Below are 22,652 nucleotides of genomic sequence, written 5' to 3'. Positions count from 1 at the left end.
GTCATTGTAAATTTTTTTAGATTTAATAATTATTTTATATAAAACGTGGGTCTCACTTTTATCAAACAATATTTTTCATTAATGTAAACATTATAATATACAATTTTATATTGTTTTACTTGACAATTTTTTACTTATAATTTCTTTATTAATTTTACTTCAAAAATAATAATAATTATTATTATTATTATCATTTTATTAATATTTAAAATAATCATATTAATTTGATATATAGTTAAATTAATTTTAATTCAAATTATATTTATTAGATTAAATTGAATAACAAATTTTAATATAAAAATCATAAAATCTAATATTATAATACTTTAATTGAATTGACTTTTAATTTGTCAAACATCTCATAGTATGTTACATAATTTTTTCCCCCAATTTTTCTTCTAGCATCGAAAATCAATCAAATCGCTCTACCAAACACACTCAATGGTTCCGTGACTTTTAATACTCCTACTGTTGAATGATCCAATGATTGACAAATAAAAGGAGTTTTCAGAGCTCTTTCAAAATGTCTTTTACTGGACCATTCCATTGCATGAACTCATAATGAATGAGTTTCCTATTCATTATGAGTTCAATTAGGGAGACAAACAACTTTTCCACCTGTGACTTGTATGAAACCAAAAGGAGAAATCAAAATTTTGCATAAAGATGTGGATAGATTTTGCAATATAACCAAACAATTGTACCAAAGAAAGGTGAAAGAAAAAAAAAAGAAAGAAAGAATAAGTGCCCCACACAAGGTTACTAAGTCCTTTACCAGTTGCAAAAGCCCTTGCGCGCACCTCCTCCAAAGTCGTTTGCTATCTTGAGACTTGTCTCTTTGGTGGCATGATTGAAGAACGTGCTAAGTTCTGTTATTAACTGATGCAGTGCGTGGTTAAACAAAAGAGATAATTTAAAAATAATAATAGCTCCGATTAGTTTCAATCCATAAACCAAGCGTGTGAGATAAACACACGATAATTTTATGTACGCATTTGGTATGAATCGAACCCATAACATTTAAAAGGGGAAGACTTCCTCCTAACCAATTAGGTTAGAATTGATTCCTATATCAAAACATTTTAAACCATATTTATTGTCTCTATGATCATAAACCAAAAGATTACTACTATGTATTTGGTAGTGCCATGAACTCTTACGGTAATGGATACTTCTATATATATACATGTATATACGTATTTTGCTATCAAGGCATTGAGTTAATGGTTGTTTTACATTGTCTAATCAACGCAAAATGCAATATAGATTTGGGGGTTACGAAATTCCTAGAGTGTACAATTATCATTTAATAGTTTGAAAGGTGTGCCAAATCAAACCACACTTTTGTGTTTTTTTCATTAAATTTATCCTCTACCATTAGATGAGAATTGTGAATTATGGGGAATTCTATAATTCTTAGACAAAATACCTTGTCCCAACTGTGATCATATTCATTTTCATAAATAAAAGCTTGGTACCTTTACATCCTGTCCCTCCTTTGAACCATATTACAAGTGGGAGATTTGAAAAAGAAACAGAATATCCTGAAAATAGAAAACAAATGGAGAAGCACAATAATTTAATACAAGTTGGTAAAATGTCATAGAGCTAATTATATATTTCTACTTCCACCTTTAGCCAGCATAATGAGGGTGGTCTCGGTCTCTAATAATAGGCCCCAGGAAATGGAAAACTGACTTGTCGCGAAAGCCTTTAGATATGGACATTGAGGTCTTGAGTTCTATTCCTATAATGATGGGATAAGGTGATAGTTAGGGGTGTGGATTATTTGTCTTTTTGTAGATGACATTTATGTCCAATAAAACAGTCCACACGCAGTGACGACGATAAATTGGGCTAATCATGAACTTTTGAAAAAGATTTATTGAACGTTTGAAAAATTTTCAACAGCCGAGAGCATCATCAATCCATTTTCTAAATCCGCCACCGACTCAAAACAAGAATACAAGACATAATAATAGTATATAATGGTGAAACCTAAACCAACATATTTATACTTGAGACATTTTTAGAATCTTCTTCTAGACGAGCACGCAAAAAAAATACGGTTTTTAATGCAAGTTGGGATACCTGCAGGTTGTCACCTTAATCTTGTTTTTGACATAGCCATAGGATATCATTTCTGTTAGAGTTGATCACTTGCCCAACCTGCCCGGTCCAGCTCGGTAAAAGTTTGGGCTGGGCTTGGATAGTTTTGTTAGGATTGTGGGCCGCGGACTTGAGTTGAGGAACTGGCTCCATTTGAATTCCGGGCTGTGTTTGGGCTTGAGATCATACGATTCATACTTACTGAGTTGCTGGTGCTGAGGCCGGGAGAGGTTGTTGAGATCCCACATCGGAAAAATAGGAGGACCAAACCTAGCTTATAAGCGCAGGGTCCTCTCAACCTACCAGCCAAGGTTTTCATGGGATTCAGCCCATGGGCCTTGGTTACAGCCGGCCCGTAAGGGCGTCAGTTGGGCTTTGGTTGGCAAGGGGGGTTGGTCTCTGTGGCTGTGGGCCGGTGTGGTTCTCATCATTGGTGCTCTCGTTGAGAGTGTCCGTTGACGGAGAGGGCTGCCGCCCGGGAAAGGGCTACCGTCCGGGAGAGGGCTGCCGTCTGAAGGGCGAGCGTAGCCGCCAGGCGAGTGCAGCCGCCAGGCGAGCGTAGCCGCCGTGGACGTCGGCCCCCAAGGGGGAAGGAATGTTGAGATCCCACATCGGAAAAATAGGAGGACCAAACCTAGCTTATAAGCGCAGGGTCCTCTCAACCTACCAGCCAAGGTTTTCATGGGATTCAGCCCATGGGCCTTGGTTACAGCCGGCCCGTAAGGGCGTCAGTTGGGCTTTGGTTGGCAAGGGGGGTTGGTCTCTGTGGCTGTGGGCCGGTGTGGTTCTCATCAGAGGTGCAGTACAGGTAATCTGTTCATCTTCTTAGATTTAGATTTCTCCTTTTCTTTTGTTTGTTTGTTTGTTTGTTTGGGTTTAAGAGAGACAAGCAAATCTAAACTGACCTTAAGAAATTCACTCCAGCTTCTCTGTGGTTTCGTTTCAGCACTTCATTCACGCCTTTGACTTCAATTGGCATTCACTTCACTTTCTCTGTTCCATTACACCGCCATTCCCTTCAAGCTTTCGAGAATCTCCTGATTCAACTGAACTTTGTTCGTTTTAGGCTAAACGAAAAACAATGCATCTCCTCCGTTTGCTCAGCGGCCGACAAGTTCGAAGCTTGAAGTGTCATGTTAGATTCGATAACTAAACTCCAAATCTTCCTGTTTTCTTCCCCGGTAAGTTTTACCAGTTTTTATTTCTTTTTGCCTGTGATCGAAGAGTTTTAGCAAATACTGAGCTCGTTTGTACGGATCTGATTGCTTGTGTTGTTTTCTGCATCTAGTGGAGTTGAATGGTAAATAATGAAGTGTTGAGGAAGGAGAATGATTGATTTCGTATTTATTGCTTTGTGCTGATCTGCTGCAGTTTTCGCTTACTTTTTTTTCCAGGTTGTGGAGATAACGTAGTGTTGAGGAAGGAGAATTATTGATTTACTACTCTCAGACTTCACAATTCACAGATTGATTTCATTTATTGCTTGTATTTTCCATGGAGGAGTATGTTATCCATAATGCTTTGATTTCAATCATTTTATTTTTTAATTCTGAAGTATTTGAGACTTTATTTAATACACATAATACTTTGAAATTTAATGATCACAGGGAAAGTGTTGTAGAGCTTCTACAGCGGTATCGGCGAGACAGGCGTATCCTTTTGGATTTTTTACTTTCTGGAAGCTTGATAAAAAAGGTTATAATGCCACCAGGAGCAGTTACATTGGATGATGTGGATCTAGATCAAGTCAGTGTTGATTATGTTCTCAATTGTGCTAAAAAAGGTAGCTGCCAAGTTTGTATCATAAGACTCGAGTTGCAGTTTTATTGGGATTTTGCTTTTCTTATTATCTCCGGCATTTTTAATGTAGGTGGAATGCTCGAGCTATCAGATGCTATTAGAGATTATCATGATAATGCAGGGTTGCCCCAAATGGTCTGTTAGAAATGATATGCATTTCACAAGTTTGATTATAGTTTTATTTCTTTGTTAGTTATTGTCTCAACCCCTGATTGTTACTTATAATTGATGTATTGATGTCTGTTTGCACTTTGCACTGCACCTTTCCTTGGTTTGGGTTGTGATGTCATTCCCAATAGCTGATTTTCTGCTAATAAAATTGTACTGAGCTTGTTTATCAAGATGATTGTTCAAAGTTCATTTTTCTCCTTTTATGTATTCCAGAATAATAATGGCGCGATTGGTGAATTCTTCTTGGTCACTGATCCCGAAGCTTCAGGCTCACCTCCTAAAAGGGCACCACCATCGATTCCTGTTTCTACATTACCTCATGTTTTTGCGCCATCACCTATTGTGTCAACGGAAAATGTTTCCAGGTCAGATTCCTTTGACTCCACGCATGTTCAGGAACTGTCTGTGGACTCCACCAATGTTCAAGAACTGTCTGTTGACTCCACCAATGTTCAAGAACTGACTGTGGATGACATTGACGATTTTGAGGATGATGATGATGCTGAGGAAGTTGACAGCATCAGGGTTTCAAGACGTAATCCAAATGATGCAGCAGAACTTGTATTGAAATTGCCTTCGTTTGATACTGGTAACAACCTTAACAAATTCTTTCTATCATTGTGAAAGTATTATAAGAACCAAAGCTCAATCTGATCCTTGAAAGTTCCGTTTGCATCTGTGCTTGTGTTGTTCTATAGATGGATCTAGCTAAATGAAGTCTTTTTTATTGGTCTTGTTTGGCTCATCTACTCAGAACCAGATTCAAGAAAATTTCCTAGTGTTTCTACGATTAGGATTTATGGGAAATAACTTATTGATATATGCAAAGAGAAAACTTTTGATAGCATTGCCTTCATACTCAAATAAAGTGTGGAATTCAATAAAACAGAGTGAAAAACTGTGAAGATGCTTGGTTATGTATTAGACCCTTTGCTTTTCATTATTAAAATTTAAAAGCACAAGATCTCTAAAGGAAACAAGGTAATAAATACTTCTAATATAAGTTAGGTCATTGTAATATGCATAACTGTTGAAGGGTCCTAACAAACCTTACCACCACATTCTATATGGTTCCTTCCAGTTAATTCTCGTTTGATGCAAAATGTGTGTTATCAAAACCACATGGGGTCACCTTTGATATTTAAAGAGCATGGATGAAAATGCTTCAAATACATTTATAAGTATTACGATATATGTTGTGATGGATCATGGATGTTAAGTGTTGAATTACCTTTTGATGCTATTACTAGTACCAAAATCGTGTTCTCTATGTGGTTAGTTGCCTTCACCCCTCTGACTATTGGGACATTAGACTTCCTACATAATATTTTGTACCTCAATGCTGCCATTGAAAGTGAAGCTCATGCTTCTATGATGTTCATTGCATGTCTTTATTTTCTCAGGTGTTACAGATGATGACCTTCGTGAAACTGCATATGAAGTCCTCTTGGCATGTGCTGGGGCATCAGGGTACGTGCCTAATCGTATTTGGTGATCTTATTTTTCTTTGTTTAAATTAGTAAAAGTGTGATTTGGTTTTTCTGTTTAGTTTAAGAATCCCACTTAGACAAAAAAAAAGAAGGAAGTGAAAAATTTCGATGTCACCCTGAATTCTTAGATTGGTTGTTAATCTCTCTTCATTTGAACATTATGCACGTCACAGGGGCCTTATTGTACCTTCAAAGGAAAAGAAGAAAGACAAGAGGTCCAGGTTAATGAGAAAGCTTGGACGCAGTAAAAGTGAAAATATCGTGACTCAGTCTCAACATGCAACGGGGTTGGTTGGTTTGTTAGAGACCATGCGTGTGCAGATGGAGGTACTTCAAGAATTTTTTTTCATCACCTATTTATTTTTTTTCGTTGAACTTTCTGTAATGGAAGGAAGCTAGTAAACTAATTTTTGTTTCCTTTGAGGTGTTGAGGATTTTGCAATCCTGGGATTTGTTTAGCTTTTAAGTAACAAGTTCTTTAGCTAGTAGGAAGGTAGTATTGACTATTGAGTCATTTCAATCCAATCGTTTTGATTTTTTCTAGGAGTTTCGTTTTATTACGCGTCTTCCATTTTGAATTAGGTAGTTTTTCCATTTTGTCAGCGGTTTACATCCATAATTTTTTTTTTCTGCATGATTTTCAGATTTGCTAGTGAGTTTCATAAAACCTTTTCTGGGTGAAACTATTAGAGGGTTTGTCACTGGGATAAAGGCCAAACTGTAGCCCCCTTTTTTCCGAAGTTGTCCATGGTCAGAATTCTATTCCATGCTACTTCTAGGCTCCCAGCAAAAGAAAAGGCCACTTTTTAGCTTTACGCTTCTAGATGCAGTACTAAGTTTAAGTTATCGTTATCATTGTGATGGCTTGCTCTTAGGAGCACTTTATAATAGGATCTTACGTTATGCACGTTATGTGATTCTCCTTTGAGGGCAACAAGCATAAGCTATCCTTCATTCCTTCACAGTAGGATTGGTCTTCACACTGTAAACTAGGTTCCAAATGTTGAGGAAGGATTCCAATTCCCAGTCTTGAGCTTCTAAAGTGATAGTGATACTCCAGCTAACACCAGTAGGGGAAAAGTTGATTAAGTTTATCATGCAAGCATCTTATTGAGAGACTATACCATACAGATCCTGGAATTGCCTTTTAAGAGAGGAACTACGAATCCGCTGATCGTTCCAAAAACTAATAAAGTTTCCTTCCCTACTTTGAGAAAAGTGAAACCATTCCAGTCTTCCTTACCGATTAATGAATTTCTACACCGCCGAACCATAAGACTCCCTTTTGATTTTAGAGATCTGTTGATGGGTAAAGGTTCCATTCTTTGCCACAATGAACTGCCATTGCGATGCAGATATTCCATAACCACTTGCCAAGACAAGCTTTGTAAGTAATGCTATGTTAGGAATTTTTTTGAGAAAAAGCAAGTTATGATTTAATATAAAAAAAGGAGCTTTGTTAAAAGCAGCCCGAGAGGTCACCTGAACTCCACAAATGACCTCTGTTGGTGCTCCACAAATGACCTTTGTTGGTGCAGATATTCCATAACCACTTGCCAAGATGAGCTTTGTAAGTTATGCTATGTTAGGAATTTTTTTTGAGAAAAAGCAAGTTATGATTTAATATAAAAAAAGGACCTTTGTTAAAAGCAGCCCGAGAGGTCACCTCACCCAAATCCTTGGGGGGTTGATGGATTCCTAATTGTGGAGCTAAATTTTTTTTTTGTTACTGTATCATTGGTGTCTCCCCATAAAATCTTCACTGAACCTATTCTAGTATATCCACAATGTAGACAGGCATAGGAAATAAAAATATTTGGTACACTGGTAAGTTGGATAGAGTGCTTTTAATCAGTGTTAGCCTGCTGGCCTTAGAGAGACAGTTTCTCTTCCACCCAGCCAACCTTTTATCAAATTTAGAGATGATGGGAGTCTTGACAGGGTCTTTGAATCTGGCAACGAGGAATAATCCAAGATATTGAAATGAAAGAGGACATATGCTGCATCTAAGGTATGCAGCAAGATGGTATGTGCTTTAGTGTCACTGCTTTTTGTTGTCTCCAAGTGAATGGAAATGCGCATATGTGTTGGCAAGCATGGTAATTGCATTTTAACGTACTAATGGGTAGTGATTTGATCATTTCTTTATGTTATGCCTCTGTTCCTATAAGTTAAACTTTTGATTCATCTCCTACCGTATATCTTCCTTACCGCATGTACAATGCTGAATGTATCTTTACTGCATCTGATGACAGATATCTGAAGCAATGGATATTAGAACAAGGCAAGGACTGCTTAATGCTCTTGTGGGAAAAGTTGGAAAGAGATTGGATACTTTATTGATTCCTCTAGAGTTGTTGGGTTGTATTTCTCGCTCAGAATTTTCTGACAAGAAAGCATATATACGGTGGCAAAAGAGGCAGGTGTGTTTTGTCATCCATTCTCTATCATTTTCTTTCCTTTTTCTACTCCTATGTATTATTTTAGCCATTTTACCTTAATGTGCTAAAAACTGGTCTCACCTGAGAAATTTTAATGATAGTAATTATGGTCATTTTGAACTTTACGTCGCTGCAGTTAAAAATGCTAGAGGAAGGGCTTATTAACCACCCTGTTGTCGGGTTTGGTGAATCTGGGCGCAAAGCCAATGAACTGAGGATTCTTTTGGCAAAGATCGAGGAGTCTGAGGTTGGTGCTTTGTGGATCTAAATGACATTATGTGCTACATTCTTTTAAGCACCAGAGATGCCACTTTGTAACGTACCATTATGTAACTTTCGTGATTTACTGTTGAAGTTATTGGCTTATAAATCTTAATTCCTTTTATCTTTGATCCTTTTTCATCCCTATTCTTTGTATAATACTGGTTGAGACCACGCTGTCGATTGATGTATTTCTCTTCTCAATGTAGGACCACTATGATTAAACTATATTCTTTGATGTTGGATATCGTTGTGTTTTATATTCAAAAAATTTGTGGCAGTTTCTCTCTCTGATGTACTGTTGTGATGCTTTCTAGGTCAGTTACTTTTATCCCGTAAAAATAATTCAGTTACTTGGGTCAATTTTAGTGTCATCTCTCTTTTGGTCTGAAGTCTAGCATGCTTCCTTTGTCTGCAATTTATTTTTCCACTCAAAAAAATTGTTTAAGTTTTATTTGCTTGTTTATTAGACTAGTTTCCTCAGCCCTTTGGTATGGTTTTTTCTGGTTTTCTTCTTGGATTACAGTTTCTTCCATCTTCTACTGGTGAACTCCAACGGACTGATTGCCTGAGGTCTCTCCGAGAGATTGGCATTCCACTTGCTGAGAGGCCAGCTCGGGGTGACTTAACTGGTGAAATTTGCCACTGGGCAGATGGATATCACCTCAATGTTAGACTATATGAGAAACTGCTTCTCAGTGTTTTTGACATGTTAGATGAGGGAAAGCTGACAGAGGTTTGTAATTCTGAAGTTCAAGAACATGTGACTTTGCAAAAATTCTTGTGTTTGTTTTTTTATTTTCTTGTTATTTTCTGATTCAGTTGTTGGGCAGACTTTTTTCTGAACTACAGTATAGTTTTCTTTCTAACTTCTATAGCATTGTAAGTTGAATCTGATGCGAAACCAGTCTAGTGCCTCACTAAGTTCCGGAATTTTAAGTTGGGCTATTAATCAAAGACAAATTGTCAATTAACTACTGTTTTATTTAGTTTGGCTAATTATTCATTTTATGTACATCTTTTTTGGTTCACCTGAGTTGGATAAGTATGAGTTATCTTAATTTTCAGGAAGTGGAAGAAATTCTTGAGCTCTTGAAGTCAACCTGGCGTGTCTTGGGAATTACAGAGACCATCCACTACACTTGCTATGCGTGGTTGTTATTTCGACAGGTATCATCTTGCAGACTTGCACTAGGCCACTAGTCTTTCATTTTCCTCCTGTCTTTACTGATATCATCAAATATTTCTGTTTACATTTTGTCTCAATAGGATATCTTCTGATGTTGCTTTCAATTTTTGTGAGTATCAATTGAGAATCTAAAATGGGCTCTCCTTTTTACATTTAAGACAAGGGAGATTAATTGAACTTTCCCTCTGCTGAGTCTCTCATTTTAACTTCACTGCTGCCAGATTTGATTGTATCTGTATATCATCATTGTTAAAAATTTATGATACATAACACATGGCATACAATATGTATCTGTAACATTATTATTGTTAAAAATGTATGATAAACAAAATGTATCAAGTACTAAGGATTTCATGTGTATTGCAAGTGTATCGTGAGATGGGAAATTCGGATGATACCAACCTCATACCATTTTTTTTTTAACCATATCAGTGGCAATGGTGAAATGTTGTACAAACCAATCAAATGACCCATAACAAGAAATTTTCAGAGGAAGTACAGATCTAACACTATTTTTTGACTCTTTGAGGGGAAAATGAGAAGAAAACGAAGAACTCAAGAATGCATTATTGACTGAGTTGGAATGCGATGAGTATGAATTGACGGGGAGGGGGACCGGGGAGGTTTTGTCATTTTTTTTACTCATTTACAGTGCATGAGACGAATGTGATTTCTTTTTTGATGTCATTCGATAACTTAAACTTTAAAATGACAGCAAAACAATGAGCCGATGCTTGAAATGACATTGTACATCCCTAAAGCAGGTTATGTATGCTAAAAGAAAGAACTGCCACCTTTTGATATATGTTACTTAGTGACCTATTACTCTAACAAGGACCATTCAGAAATATAATAAGTTTTAAGGGAAATTTTCTTTATACATTTGCATGTGAGTAAACCTTGAATCATGCTTTTATAAAATGACACTTAAGTGAAAATGTATTTCGAGATGTGATTGCCATTGTTTATCTTCTTCTTTTTTTAAGCTTTTTAATTTGTAATGATTTCATTCCCTTTGTGCCAACATCAACAAGAGTCATTTTTCCAATAAAAGGGAAAACTATGACTTGTTTTGTTATTGATGTTTCAACTATAATGATAAAGAAAATTTTAATTGTAGTATTCATTCACAAAAGAAATTTTCTATCTATTATGTATTGGTCGCAATTGATATCTCTCCAAGGCCATTGTGATTTGGCATTCAAACTGTTTTTTTTTTTTTCCGGGTGTTTTAAGGATTATACTTCAATTCGAGGTTCAAACATTATATGTACTGTTAGAATATGTATAAATGATGTGAAAGTCCCCAACACAACAAGTTAACTTATTGGGTTGAATGGTAAAGTAACAAATCTTAACATGTACTTTGCAATTGATATGACACTTTTGGTTAAGAGATATGGCACATATTGTTTGTGTGCGTGCGCGTGCGCGTGCGTTGTGTACTTACTTGTGCATTTTTTGTCGTTGCCTTATTGAAATAGTGAGATTTCATCCCATATGTTCCTTCCTTGTTTCTTATGTTAATGGTGTGTCCTACAAGTTTCGCATTCAGTTTTTGATAGTTATCTATTATAGTCCATGCAAAATCTGATTCTTGTTTTAGGTGTTCAAATTGTTATTTTTTCATTTGACATAAACATTTAGTTCACTATGGCAGTATATCATTACAAGTGAGCGAGGAATGTTGCAACATGCCATCGAGCAGCTAAAGAAAATACCATCATGGGAACTAAGGGGCCCACAAGAGAGGCTACACTTGAAAAGTCTGCATTCCAAAGTTGAAGGTGAAGAGTTTTCTTTCTTACGGTCCTTTTTATCGCCGATTCAGAAATGGGCAGATAAGCGGCTTGGAGATTACCATTTGCACTTTGCTGAGGTTTGGAAGATTGTTACGTGTACACTTCAATGTCTTATATAGTGTGTGCTAGTTATCAACTAGTTTACTATACTCGTTCGTATGTTCATACCTAATTGAATTATGCTATTGACTTCTGTACATATCTGCGGTTTTCATTTTCGCATCTGAAGAAATGTCACATTGCATATTCATATTTATATATATCTTATGTGGCAGTGTGTTAAAAACCTTCTACGATTTGTATAATTTGTTTATCTTTTGATTTTCTGTGGATGGTGCTGCTAATACTATCTTTTTCAATGATATGTGCCAAACGTAGATTTTTCAGTACATAATTAGAATTAGAGACATTTTGCAAAATCTTGCAAAAGAAATGTACTTCATTCATAGCATATGCTTGATATCATCAGACCTGCTGTCTTACTGCAATGAAAAGTGTCAACTAAATCTACATTTTTTAATAGATTCTAAGATTTCTAATATCTGTGGTATCGAAGATCATACATTTTTTAGGTGCCGTCAACTACTAGAGAGAGCCATTGTACTACGTTTTTTCCCTCTTGTTTAGCATTAATTGTAGAAGTGTCTAGAATTCTTTACGGATGCATAGTTTTCAGTATCAAAATGCATGACTCAAAGTCACTTAAACGGCGTTCTAAAGTAACAATTGTCCCTCCATCAATGTAAGAATTTACATCTGATTGCTTAAAGAACTTGTTTTTTGGAAGTCACACATCAGGAAGGTACTCATCCTGTTGGTGCCATAGTTGTTTTGCCACTTCCATAATCATTAGTTCTGGAGACGATGGAATAAGTATTTCTGGTCATTGGTATCTGCTTGATGCCACAGGTATTGGAACTGTTGTAAAAGTCAATGGGATTTGGGTTATATAGGAGTGGAAAAGTAATTACTTGCAATGTAAGTTAGGTTAAAGCGGGAACGAAACTTAGTGGAAACAACCAAGGCATACTCATAATAGCCATTTATATTATCATATGCATATTCTATTCTTGAAGGTGATATTTCAGAAGTTTCTTCTTTGATAAATATGGAAAAGGTCGTATTCTTTTTTTAACTTTTTTAATTTATTTATACCCAGGTTACTCTTTTTCTTCACACACTTTTTCAGCTGCAGTTGTTTCAGTAGGTTTGCAACTCACAATTTTGTGTAACAATTGTAGGGGTCAATGGTTATGGAGAATATATTATTAGTCGCAATGCTTACTCGGAGGCTTCTTTTGGAAGATTTTGAATTAGTATGTGGATTCTTTGGGTTTAATTTTTCTCATTTGCATTTATAAGTTATGATGAGCCTTTCTGGACAGCAAAAGACTTCGTCAAGATGGTTTCCGCTTTCAAAACTTTATTTTTGGTTTGCACAGTTCATCTTTGTTCTTGTTTTGTTTGCAATGTGTTGAATGCTGCTTTTCCATGCTTCCTATAGGCTACAAAATCTACATCTGACACTGATCGAGATCAAATAGAATCATATATATCATTGTCCATTAAGAACGCTTTTGCAAGGGTAAGTTCTCTGGTGTGTAATATTCTGCTTGATATTTTATACTAAATTGTTGATTTGGTTAGCTGCCAAGTAACTAGACTTTGCCAAATAGGACAGATGTCTAGACACTTGCAAGATCATAAACATGTATTTCACAGTCAGAGTGACACATTGAAAATTTCAAATAAATCTTCAGTCACTCAGAATTCAAATTTTACCACTTCAGTGAGCAGTTAGTCGTCGTGTGAAACGAAAGGATGAAAATCAGTCAATTTCTAAATACGATGATTCTCCAACTCTTCTCTTTCTCAGATATTGCAGTCAGTTGAAAAATCAGAAACGATGGATGGACATCCCCTGGCCATACTTGCAGAGGAGACCAAAAAACTTCTGAAAAAAGATTCAACCATATTTACACCTGTTTTGTCTCAGAGGCATCCACAAGCTGCTGTTGTTTCTGCTTCACTTCTTCACAAGCTGTATGGAATCAAGTTGGTAAGCTTATATCTAGTTGCTTTAGCTGACTTGGCTGGCATATGAGCCGATGTTTACCATGAGACCCTTAGACAATCTTTGCATTCTTTGGATTTATGGGAGCTTATTTGAACTTCTAATTTTCAGAAACCTTTTCTTGATGGTGCTGAACATTTGACTGAGGATGTTGTATCTGTATTTCCGGCAGCTGATAGCCTTGAGCAGTATATGGTGTCAGTTATTATTTCTGTATGTGGAGAAGGGAGTGCAGAAATCTACTGCCGGAAACTAACTCAGTACCAGGTTTGGTGGTTTGATGTTATTGCTAGAAAACAAAATTCAGTAAAATATAATATCTATTAATGCTGATGTCTTTCTTTTACATAATTCATTTTATCAATATTTTAGATTCATTTCGAAATTGTGTGAAGAGATATTGGCTTAGAGAGCTTTGTTTTTATTAAGTTAAAGATGCTGAGGAATTTTAGAACTATAATATCGAGCTCTGTATTAATGACAATGGATCTGATAATTTTTTTTTCTAAGACACTTAATTTAATTAGATGTCAAGGTGGATAAATTGGAATACATTTTTTTAAACAACAATTCAGAATGCTACCTGACCTTTTTTTTATCTACTTCCTCAACATCTGAGTTGCATCATTTCCTAATATCCTTTAGTGTGCTTCCTTGCCTGTGCATCAACTTATAAGCTTTAACTGAGAAATTTTGACCAGTTCCCTCTTCCAAACTAGAGATTGCTGACAGGAATTTATTTTCCTCTTCACTGCATGAAGTGCCTCGTTGCCTACTCAGGGGCATAATATGTTTCATGTGGAATATCTTTCATTTGCAGCATGGTGTGAAGAGTACATTTATATTTCAAATTGTTTTGGTAACCTATAATCAGGGTTTGATCCATGGTTTTCTGTTTCCCCCTGTCAATCATTTCGTTTATTGGCTGATTTGAAATATTTGTTTCCATTTGCTTGATTCATGCTGAATAAATATATAATAGTTTTCATGACTTTTATTTACTCAGGTTTTGGGGCATGATTTTTTGTTGCCTCCTTTCCCAATGTCGCTTCTTTAAACTTTTTTTTTCTTAAATTCTTATTTGCATTAGGTATTGTCTGTATCTGGGACATTGGTGATGCGGTGGCTTAATGCTCAGCTTGGAAGAATTTTAGGTTGGATTGAGCGGGCTTTGCAACAGGAGGTATATACATTCAGTTTGTTACATGCCATGCCATCCTCTGTCCCCCTCCCTCCCGCAATGTCCCTTGCATCCCCTGTTGTTATTCTCTATTCATTGAAGAGCTCTCTCTCTCTCTCTCTCTCTCTAGGCCTTTTTTAAATCATTTTTGTGGGCAGGGTGGTGGCAGTGTGAATAGTTTGATCTCACTGTCTTCATCTTAATCCATTTTAAGCTATACAACTTAATTTTCGTGTAAACAATTGTTAACAGCACTGGGAACCAATATCACCTCAACAACGGCATGGGAATTCAATTGTTGAAGTCTATAGGATCGTCGAGGAGGTATGATGATGTTATATTTCCTTTTCCCTTTTTCAATCGCGTAGTTAAGTATTAGGATCCTTGAAAGAAGAAGATTGTGGGTAAGAGGCACATTCATGAAAAACGTGATTCAATTTTGAATTGAAGTTTCTTGCTGAGGGTTTAATGAATTACATAAAGCATTTCATTGGCGAGGGTTTAATGAGTGTTATAAAGCAAATTTCATTTCTTTTTCACTGCAAAAGGCAGTTGTTATAAAGCTTGCTAGATCATGCAGCTTTTGAATTATTTATAGAGATCACTGCTGGTATCATCGTGTGCTTCTACTCGTGTAATCACTGATGTGTTTATGCCATTATTACTAATGCCTATCATGAATATTTTGCAGACGGTTGATCAATTTTTTGCACTTAAGGTTCCTATGAGGTCTTCAGAATTGAATAGTCTATTTCGTGGCATTGACAATGCATTTCAAGTGTATGCAAATCATGTCATTGGCATGTTGGGTAAGTATGTGCTGCATCCTAATTCTTTGTTGATGATTTGTGTCTTTATGTAGAAATTAGACACTTCCTTTGGCAACTACTCTGTTTACAGATCGGTGCATGTCTTCAAACTAATTCTCGTTGTTGTCATTGTCAAAGGTCGGCTACATGTGATATATGAGAAATTAGTATGAATCGACTATGTGAATTCTCCTTCCCATTTCATTTCATATAAAATTACAATCTTGACTCATCCTATCTCACGATGAATCTGTCAAATGCAAGTGCATCAAATGCTTTATTTGTCTTCGTAAATTTCTTAATGACATATGACTAGGCTGCCAGTAGAAAACTTATTCCTTATATTTCTCCCAGAGAAAATAATGGATTCAATGAAAAATTTGAAACTCGGATATGCCATTTATCCATGCTCATCCCAGAAGCACTTAACAAACGAAGACTACGCCCAAATGTTTGGCTCCTTTGTAGTGGAGTGTTTTTGGATGTTGGGGTGGGACTCGGGAGGTCTTTCTGTGAATGGAGTTTCTTATTTAGTTTCTGAATTGTTGGAAACATATGTTAAGCATGACACGGGTATCTAGTGCGCCATTCAAGCTAACTAGCAAAGACTACACCCAGAAATCTAGGATGTATTGTCAATAGCCTCTCTTGCAAACATTATTAACTGTACCTCGATATATCATGACAATGTTTGTGTGATCACATTGTCAAAGCTCATCCCCTTTTCATCGAGGTTGTCTCATAAAGTTTATGGTCCAAAGAACTCCAAGTTATTAATAAAAATCTGGTAGTTACTTCCTTTGATAGAGTCTATCAACATCCTGGTCCTGTGCGGAAAAGTAATTTAAACGTTCATCTGTTTACTGTCCCAATCCATTCCCTTTAAGATGATGTTGGGCTCAAAGCACAAAAACTTAGGTTGCTCGCAACCTCAATTGTCTTTTATTTGTTACTAGACTAGTGGTTCTGTAGAGTTAAATTCTGTCTCTCAAATTTGAGCCTTCTTGCAAGCTTTTGCCAGTTTTTATACTGCAACATCAATTGGTGTGCAGTGTGCCTGCCTTGTGAGAGAGCACTGATTCATGGTGAGGCTTAGCTATCTCCTTTCTGAGTTCAAGGTTGGCTGGTGTCAAGTTGGTTTTGGTGTCGTCGTTTCAAATATATGACCCTCAACCTCAAGTATTGTTTCTTTCTTGCTCCTTATTGAAGTACTTCTTATATGGAAGCACGATGTTGGCCCCGTAATCTTGGTTGGGAACCATGTATTGCGCTTAAAATGTTCTCTCTCAAATTGTTATTGTTCTTGTTAGCTTTCTATGTTGACTGTTTGGCGAACTTTTAGTGGCTGTTCTTGATGGGTCAGTATGCATCGAACTAACTCATTGGCAACTAATTTTCATTACCTGGACAATTTGGTACTTAATTCATCGAATGCATTTCATTCTTGGGGATGTTCACCTTTATGTTGGAATAGGCCATATAACGTTAAAAGTTATTGACTCCAATAATAGTAAAATCTCAGGATTACCTAACTTGAAATAACATGAGTAAGCTATTTATATGCATGTTCTATGTATTGTATGTGTTGTACGAAATGGAATGTGTGTTTCACATGTAACATTGGTGTTATGAGTTATGATTTCTCTTGGGAAAGATACCTGTTAGTGAAAGCCCGAGAAGACGTAATGTGTATGCAGGTCACCAGAAAGGACATGGATGCAAGTATTGTCGTCTAGTTTCTAGAAAACCCATTTCTAGTGCTCTCTCTCTCTTTCTTTTCTGTTTTAGCCTGTTGAGTCTATGCAGTGACGACAAACTGTAGTTTTGGCCATGCAGCTGCCAAGGAGGATTTAATTCCGCCTGTGCCTGTTCTTACGCGACACAAGAGGGAAGTTGGATTAAAGGCTTTTGTGAAGAAAGAACTATTTGACTCTAAGCAGGCTGATGAGAGAAGTTCTTCTGAAGTTAATCAGTTGACTACTTCAACCCTTTGTGTTCAGACAAATAGTCTACATGTGAGTTCGAAGATAAGAAGAATTTGGCTCAAATTACTTATATCACCTTTTTATGCTTGTTTTAATGATTGCCCCCTTGCACTGTTGATGCTGAGGTGTTTTTCTTTTTAATGATGCAAAAGCCTTCGATCCTGTGCGGTTATCTTGATGATGCTCTAGCCTACCTATTCTTTATGATAATAGAAGTGCTAAATAATGGTTAGGTGATTATTTTTGTTATATTCCAATGAGTTCACTTAAACGTATGGGTTGGAAGTTAACAAGAAAGCTACTCTCTATCTGTTGCAATCCTTGACAGAGGATATGTTAAAAATATTTCTGTTTGTGTCGTCCTCCATACAATGAAATAATCTTGAAACATTTTGTCACAGAGTAATCACTGAGAATAATGCAGCAAGCTCATTGAAACAAAGAGCAAAAAAAGTGGAAAGGGTGCACAAGTGTATATATATGTAGTTATGGATGTATTTATATATATTACTTTCTTATGCCCATTATTACCTCTTAGATGTAAGTGCATCCAAAAGTGTCAGATCATACTGGAATAAGTCCTCAATTTCATGAAGGATGTAATAAATACTTAGAATAATGAAGGTGAACGTTTGGAATTCAGGATTCCAACTTGTAGTACAGACGATCAAGTAAAACTGCAAAAATCAGTCTGATGATTATTGTTACTGAAATTTTTGTGTGCTTCTTGTGAAGATTATTGCTTGAGTTGAATTATTATAAGGCTTTTAAGTATATTGTTTTGGGAAGTTTTTATTTTGTCGTCAAATTATCAATACCAATTTAGAATTGTTTGTAACAATGATTTTATCCGCCACTGCCAACCATTTCGAGAAAAAGTTCTTAAATTCAATTCTTGCTCATGCTGCTTCCTTGATGCCTGGCATTATTTGTAGGTACTTAACACTGATTATAATGCCTTTTTATTTTTGATGATAGCATCACTTAGTAGTGGCAACAATTGGAAAAGTGATATTCTTGGTTGTGCTGCCTCTCTAATACCTGTTTATGTAGAGCTATATATTTGTTTGTCTTTACCTGAGAAGGTGTTTGATGATTGATATAGCTTTTTTTCTTCCTCTTCTTGCCTTCATATTGACAGTATGCAGTCAGTCAGCTGAATAAGTTGGAAGACAGCATTTGGGAACGATGGACAAGGAAAACACCCCATGAAAACTTTTTAAGTATGTAACGAGCTTTGGATGTTCCTTTTTTTTTATATGTATTCTATTGGAAAATAAGTTTTGCCTCCCAAATTAACATCCTATCAACCGTTTTTTTTGAATTTTTTATTATTCATTTTAACCAAATAGAACAGAGCAATAAGCTGCATTTGGTATAGCTGATTGTTTACATATGGCATTTTTTAGATGGGTAGTTTGCTATGTAACATAGGTAAATTTCTATAGCGTGATTCATTAATCCTAATGGCAAGTAGATATCTACAAAGTAAAGTAAAACTAACCATGAAAACCGTTTTGAACTTTTTTTTTCATCCATCTTACCATCACAGTGCTTTTGTTTTCATTTCTTATCGTATTTGAACTCAAAGTTTCGGTTTTTTAGTCACTCGTTGCATTCTGTTATACAGTTGGGAAGGACCAGAACTCTTGAAATGCCTCCAAAATTACAATTTTGGTGATGGTTGTTAGCTGTTCCTTTGTCTTTTATTTTTCAGGGAAGTCCATAGATGAGAAGTCCAAGAGTTTCGCACCGAAGGACATGTTTAATGGAAGTAGAACAGATATAAATGCTGCTATTGATCGCATTTGTGAGTATACTGGTGAGAACTATTGTGCTTTTTCCTGGTTCTTTAACTTTTTTCTTTGTATGAAGTAATCAAAATTGATTAAGTTCCATGAAAATCAATACAATGTATACTCAAAGATAAGAGGTTTCTGAGGAGGTTAAGACCTATTTATTATGAGGCACATTTACAGGAAATAGAAGGAATGGAAAGAATATGTTTTGCTGGACTAGAAGCATTTAGAAGACTAAAGTTTTGACTTGGATCCCTCACTTTATTTGGAAATTTCTTAGAAAGGATCTCTGCAAGACTGCGACGGATACATTGAATGGAAAAAGAAAAGAAAAAATAACCGTACATAGATGCAATGTTTGTAAAGAGGCAGGTCATGGACGACATCTTTTTCGTTTTAAATGGTGCAGAAGATTATGACATGTTGTTTTCAATTTGATGGGATCATTTTATGTCCTATTCCTTGGAGAAGAAACTAAATCATTGATCTGTAAAGTATCTCAACAGGGAGTAGAGAAATCTGGTCCCATTGATCCCCTTAATTGCTGCTTGGAAGATTTGTTAGGGTTAGAGGCTAAATCTTTCATGGTAATCGATCTTTGTTGGGGTTCTTGATAGCTGGGTTGTAGTTTAGTTTTTGGTATTTGTGTTATAATGATATTAGTAAGTGTCCACTTTGTGCAGTCATCCATTTAATTTCTTGGGAGTGGATTAACCTTTATTGGCAAAAGCTTGGTGTCTTAGCAGTATATACTTCGCCTATTATTATTAATGATCACACATTAATTTTGTATGTTGCAGGAACAAAAATTATTTTCTGTGATTTAAGGGGGCCATTCATCGAAAACTTGTATAAAACTAATGTTTCTGTTTCTCGGCTGGAAGCACTGATTGAACCACTTGATGTGGTATGTTTCTTGTATTATGCATTTAATATTTTTATCAATACCTTTTTCACCCATCTTTGCTTGAGGGGAAAATGGTAAAAAAAAGGTAAACAACTCCCGTGAACAAGGCTCACGCAGCGGGCAAGGTCGGGGACAGGCAGGATATATGTAGACCTTACCCACACATAATACGTGGAGAGGTTGTTTCCAATAATTGAACATGTGACCTCTAAGTTGCACCACTGCAACTCTACCACTGGGCCACATGTTCCCTTGTGGAGAAAAATTGTGCGATTCAAAAATGAGTTTCTTGTTTCACATTTGTAATTAAATATCCTACACAAGTTAATTTCTCTTGTGGTTTAATATCCTTCAGAAATTAACTTCTGAAGTTCGAACTTCGAAGCTAACCTTTAGAAGAAGTCATCTGAATTTTTCAATATACCGTGAATTGGGTAATATCTTCATCTTGGATAAGGGTATTATGAGAGTGGTTTAACCAAGAATGAAAGGGAAACAAAAATTCCTCTATAGTGTACTGCTGCAGTAGTAGCACTACTTTTTAAGAATCTGAATCGGACTCCAAAAGAATTTCTGGGTCAAAGAGAAATCAAGATTTTTCAACCGTGTGGTTTCACTAGTCAAGGTTAAACATTTTATTTGAGTAGAAACATTGTGGACCACACTCCCACCCTACAATGCACTTCAACTCTTCAATTGTTGATGTCTTTCTAATCTCTTGCTTCATTTATGTTTCAAATATGCTAAAGACTGACAGACACCTCATACCTGTTCCTTATTGTACACTGGGAAAATCTTAATCACTTGTTCAGGGAAATTCGGGAATGTTGGTTTATGTCATTACACCTATTGATTGCAGCAACTGCTTCAGATTAAAGAAGTTTTAATTAAAACATAATGAGCTTTCAATAATTTTGGGTGAATCATTTCATGTCATCTTTGTTGAATTTGAGATCATAGCTGATTGTCACTTTAAACTGCAATAGGAGCTAAATAGACTCTGTGATATTATCGTGGAACCACTCAGGGACCGGATTGTGACTAGTCTTCTTCAAGCCTCACTGGTGTGTCTCCATTCTTTGTTTGAACGATTATACTGCAAATACTTTAATTATTTTATGAAGTTTTTATTTTCTCAGGATGGCTTACTACGAGTTATATTGGATGGAGGACCATCACGACTTTTCTCCCCTAGTGATGCAAAACTGTTAGAAGAAGATTTGGAGGTTTTAAAGGTAAGTGAAGTTTGAACATCAGAAAATAGTTCTTCTCTGTGAAATTTAGTTCACAAAAAAAAAAGAAAAAGGATTAGCATGCTATGAAATGGGGGATTTTGTGGCCATAAGTTTGTGTTTCACTTTGGTGGTTGGGGAACTAACTTGAAATGAAGGGTAACATTCTATTTTAGCTGCTTTCTATTAAGCGCTGAAAGCATTGTATTTGAAGGATGTAAGAGTTAGTCGAGTTCCTAGAAGATTTAATTGCTTTTCTTAGAACTGCTGATCAAGTTTTATCCATTATAAATAGCTAGTGGTGTTAAACTTTTGCAATAACTACTATATTGTGATTGTGTCGCTTATGTAGGAGTTCTTTATATCTGGGGGAGATGGGCTTCCTCGTGGAGTGGTGGAAAATCAAGTCACACGTATTCGTGATGTAATAAAGTTGCATGGCTATGAGGTATTGATGTATCATGAAAGTAACTTTTACATTTTTTGTTTTGAATTAGGATATGATAGTATCTTCAAAATTTGCATAACTACAATTTTATCAGAAAACTGATGGCTGAATAAAAAAAATAATGCCGCAAAACTCATTGGGGTTTTGCTGTTGGACATCTGACTAAATTATATGTCATACGAATTTTCTGGGTACGTGAAATTTCTTGGCTACATTTTGAAGACGAATGAACTAAATTTTCTATGTGTTTTCCCACAATTAAATATTTGAGTCATATAGTTTGGGTGTGTTTCAAGATGTAATCCAAGTGAATGAAATACTTATTGGTGGTTAAAAAAATTCTGGTATCCTTTTCGTAGTGTGCGACAGTTTAATATACTTGTGTCTTTGCACCTATGTTCATCCGTCACATTTTCCTTTCCCGGAGGAAGCAGAGGGAGGGAAACTTCTCAACTCATTTTCATGGCCAAGTGAAATGCTAATTTAAGCTTGCATGGATTAATTTTTACTTCTCCATTTTTTGTTTGTAGACCCGAGAAATAATAGACGACCTGAAATCAACTAGCAGCATGGGCACACGGGGCGGCAAAGGCAAACTAGGTGCTGATACAAACACTCTGTTGAGAATACTATGCCACAGGGGTGACTCAGAGGCCTCCCTGTTCCTCAAGAAACAATTCAGAATACCCAAATCTTCCGCTTAGTGTGGTTACTGTCTGTCGCTCGACAATCCACCTGAACGACCAACTAGGGGTAAAAGTGTATCATAGTAACTTTATCGTTCATGTGAATATAAGTTTATATCTTTCAACTAATGTGGGTTTGTTAACAAGCATTTAAAACTAATTAGACACAGTACTAAGCATTGATTATTCTTTTGTATTGTAATAATAACTTCTGCAATCTCTCCTATAATTGGGCATGCATCAGTTTTGTTCTAGAGCAGACTTCCGAC

At 36.1% G+C, this 22,652-nt stretch overlaps 1 protein-coding gene across 1 annotated transcript; it reads left to right on the top strand.

The window, feature by feature from the left end:
- Window positions 1-2,953: 2,953 nt before the first annotated feature.
- Window positions 2,954-22,623, top strand: LOC120016604 (protein unc-13 homolog). The gene is made up of 27 exons (XM_038869451.1): window positions 2,954-3,290; window positions 3,504-3,611; window positions 3,717-3,892; window positions 3,980-4,044; window positions 4,294-4,669; window positions 5,484-5,550; window positions 5,744-5,897; window positions 7,826-7,993; window positions 8,148-8,258; window positions 8,799-9,008; window positions 9,341-9,442; window positions 11,122-11,340; window positions 12,505-12,579; window positions 12,768-12,848; window positions 13,140-13,322; window positions 13,449-13,604; window positions 14,428-14,520; window positions 14,770-14,841; window positions 15,209-15,326; window positions 17,163-17,341; window positions 18,453-18,534; window positions 19,029-19,133; window positions 19,911-20,017; window positions 21,004-21,081; window positions 21,157-21,252; window positions 21,602-21,697; window positions 22,228-22,623. Exons 2-27 carry the CDS (start codon window positions 3,604-3,606, stop codon window positions 22,399-22,401), a joined length of 3,351 nt encoding a protein of 1,116 aa, XP_038725379.1. The 5' UTR covers window positions 2,954-3,290; window positions 3,504-3,603; the 3' UTR covers window positions 22,402-22,623.
- The last annotated feature ends 29 nt before the right edge of the window (window positions 22,624-22,652 follow it).

This window comes from Tripterygium wilfordii, chromosome 15 (genome assembly GCF_013401445.1).
Source record: "Tripterygium wilfordii isolate XIE 37 chromosome 15, ASM1340144v1, whole genome shotgun sequence".
Classification (NCBI taxonomy): domain Eukaryota; kingdom Viridiplantae; phylum Streptophyta; class Magnoliopsida; order Celastrales; family Celastraceae; genus Tripterygium; species Tripterygium wilfordii.
Note: the sequence above shows the minus strand (reverse complement) of the source record. Positions and strands in the feature narration are given on the sequence as shown.

What these genes read in the sequence shown, in the direction of transcription:
- LOC120016604 (XM_038869451.1), top strand. An exon ending in TCTCAATTGTGCTAAAAAAG is followed by an intron (nt 3,893 to 3,979) that starts GTAGCTGCCAAG and finishes TTTTTAATGTAG; the next exon opens with GTGGAATGCTCGAGCTATCA. An exon ending in TGATTGAACCACTTGATGTG is followed by an intron (nt 20,018 to 21,003) that starts GTATGTTTCTTG and finishes AAACTGCAATAG; the next exon opens with GAGCTAAATAGACTCTGTGA.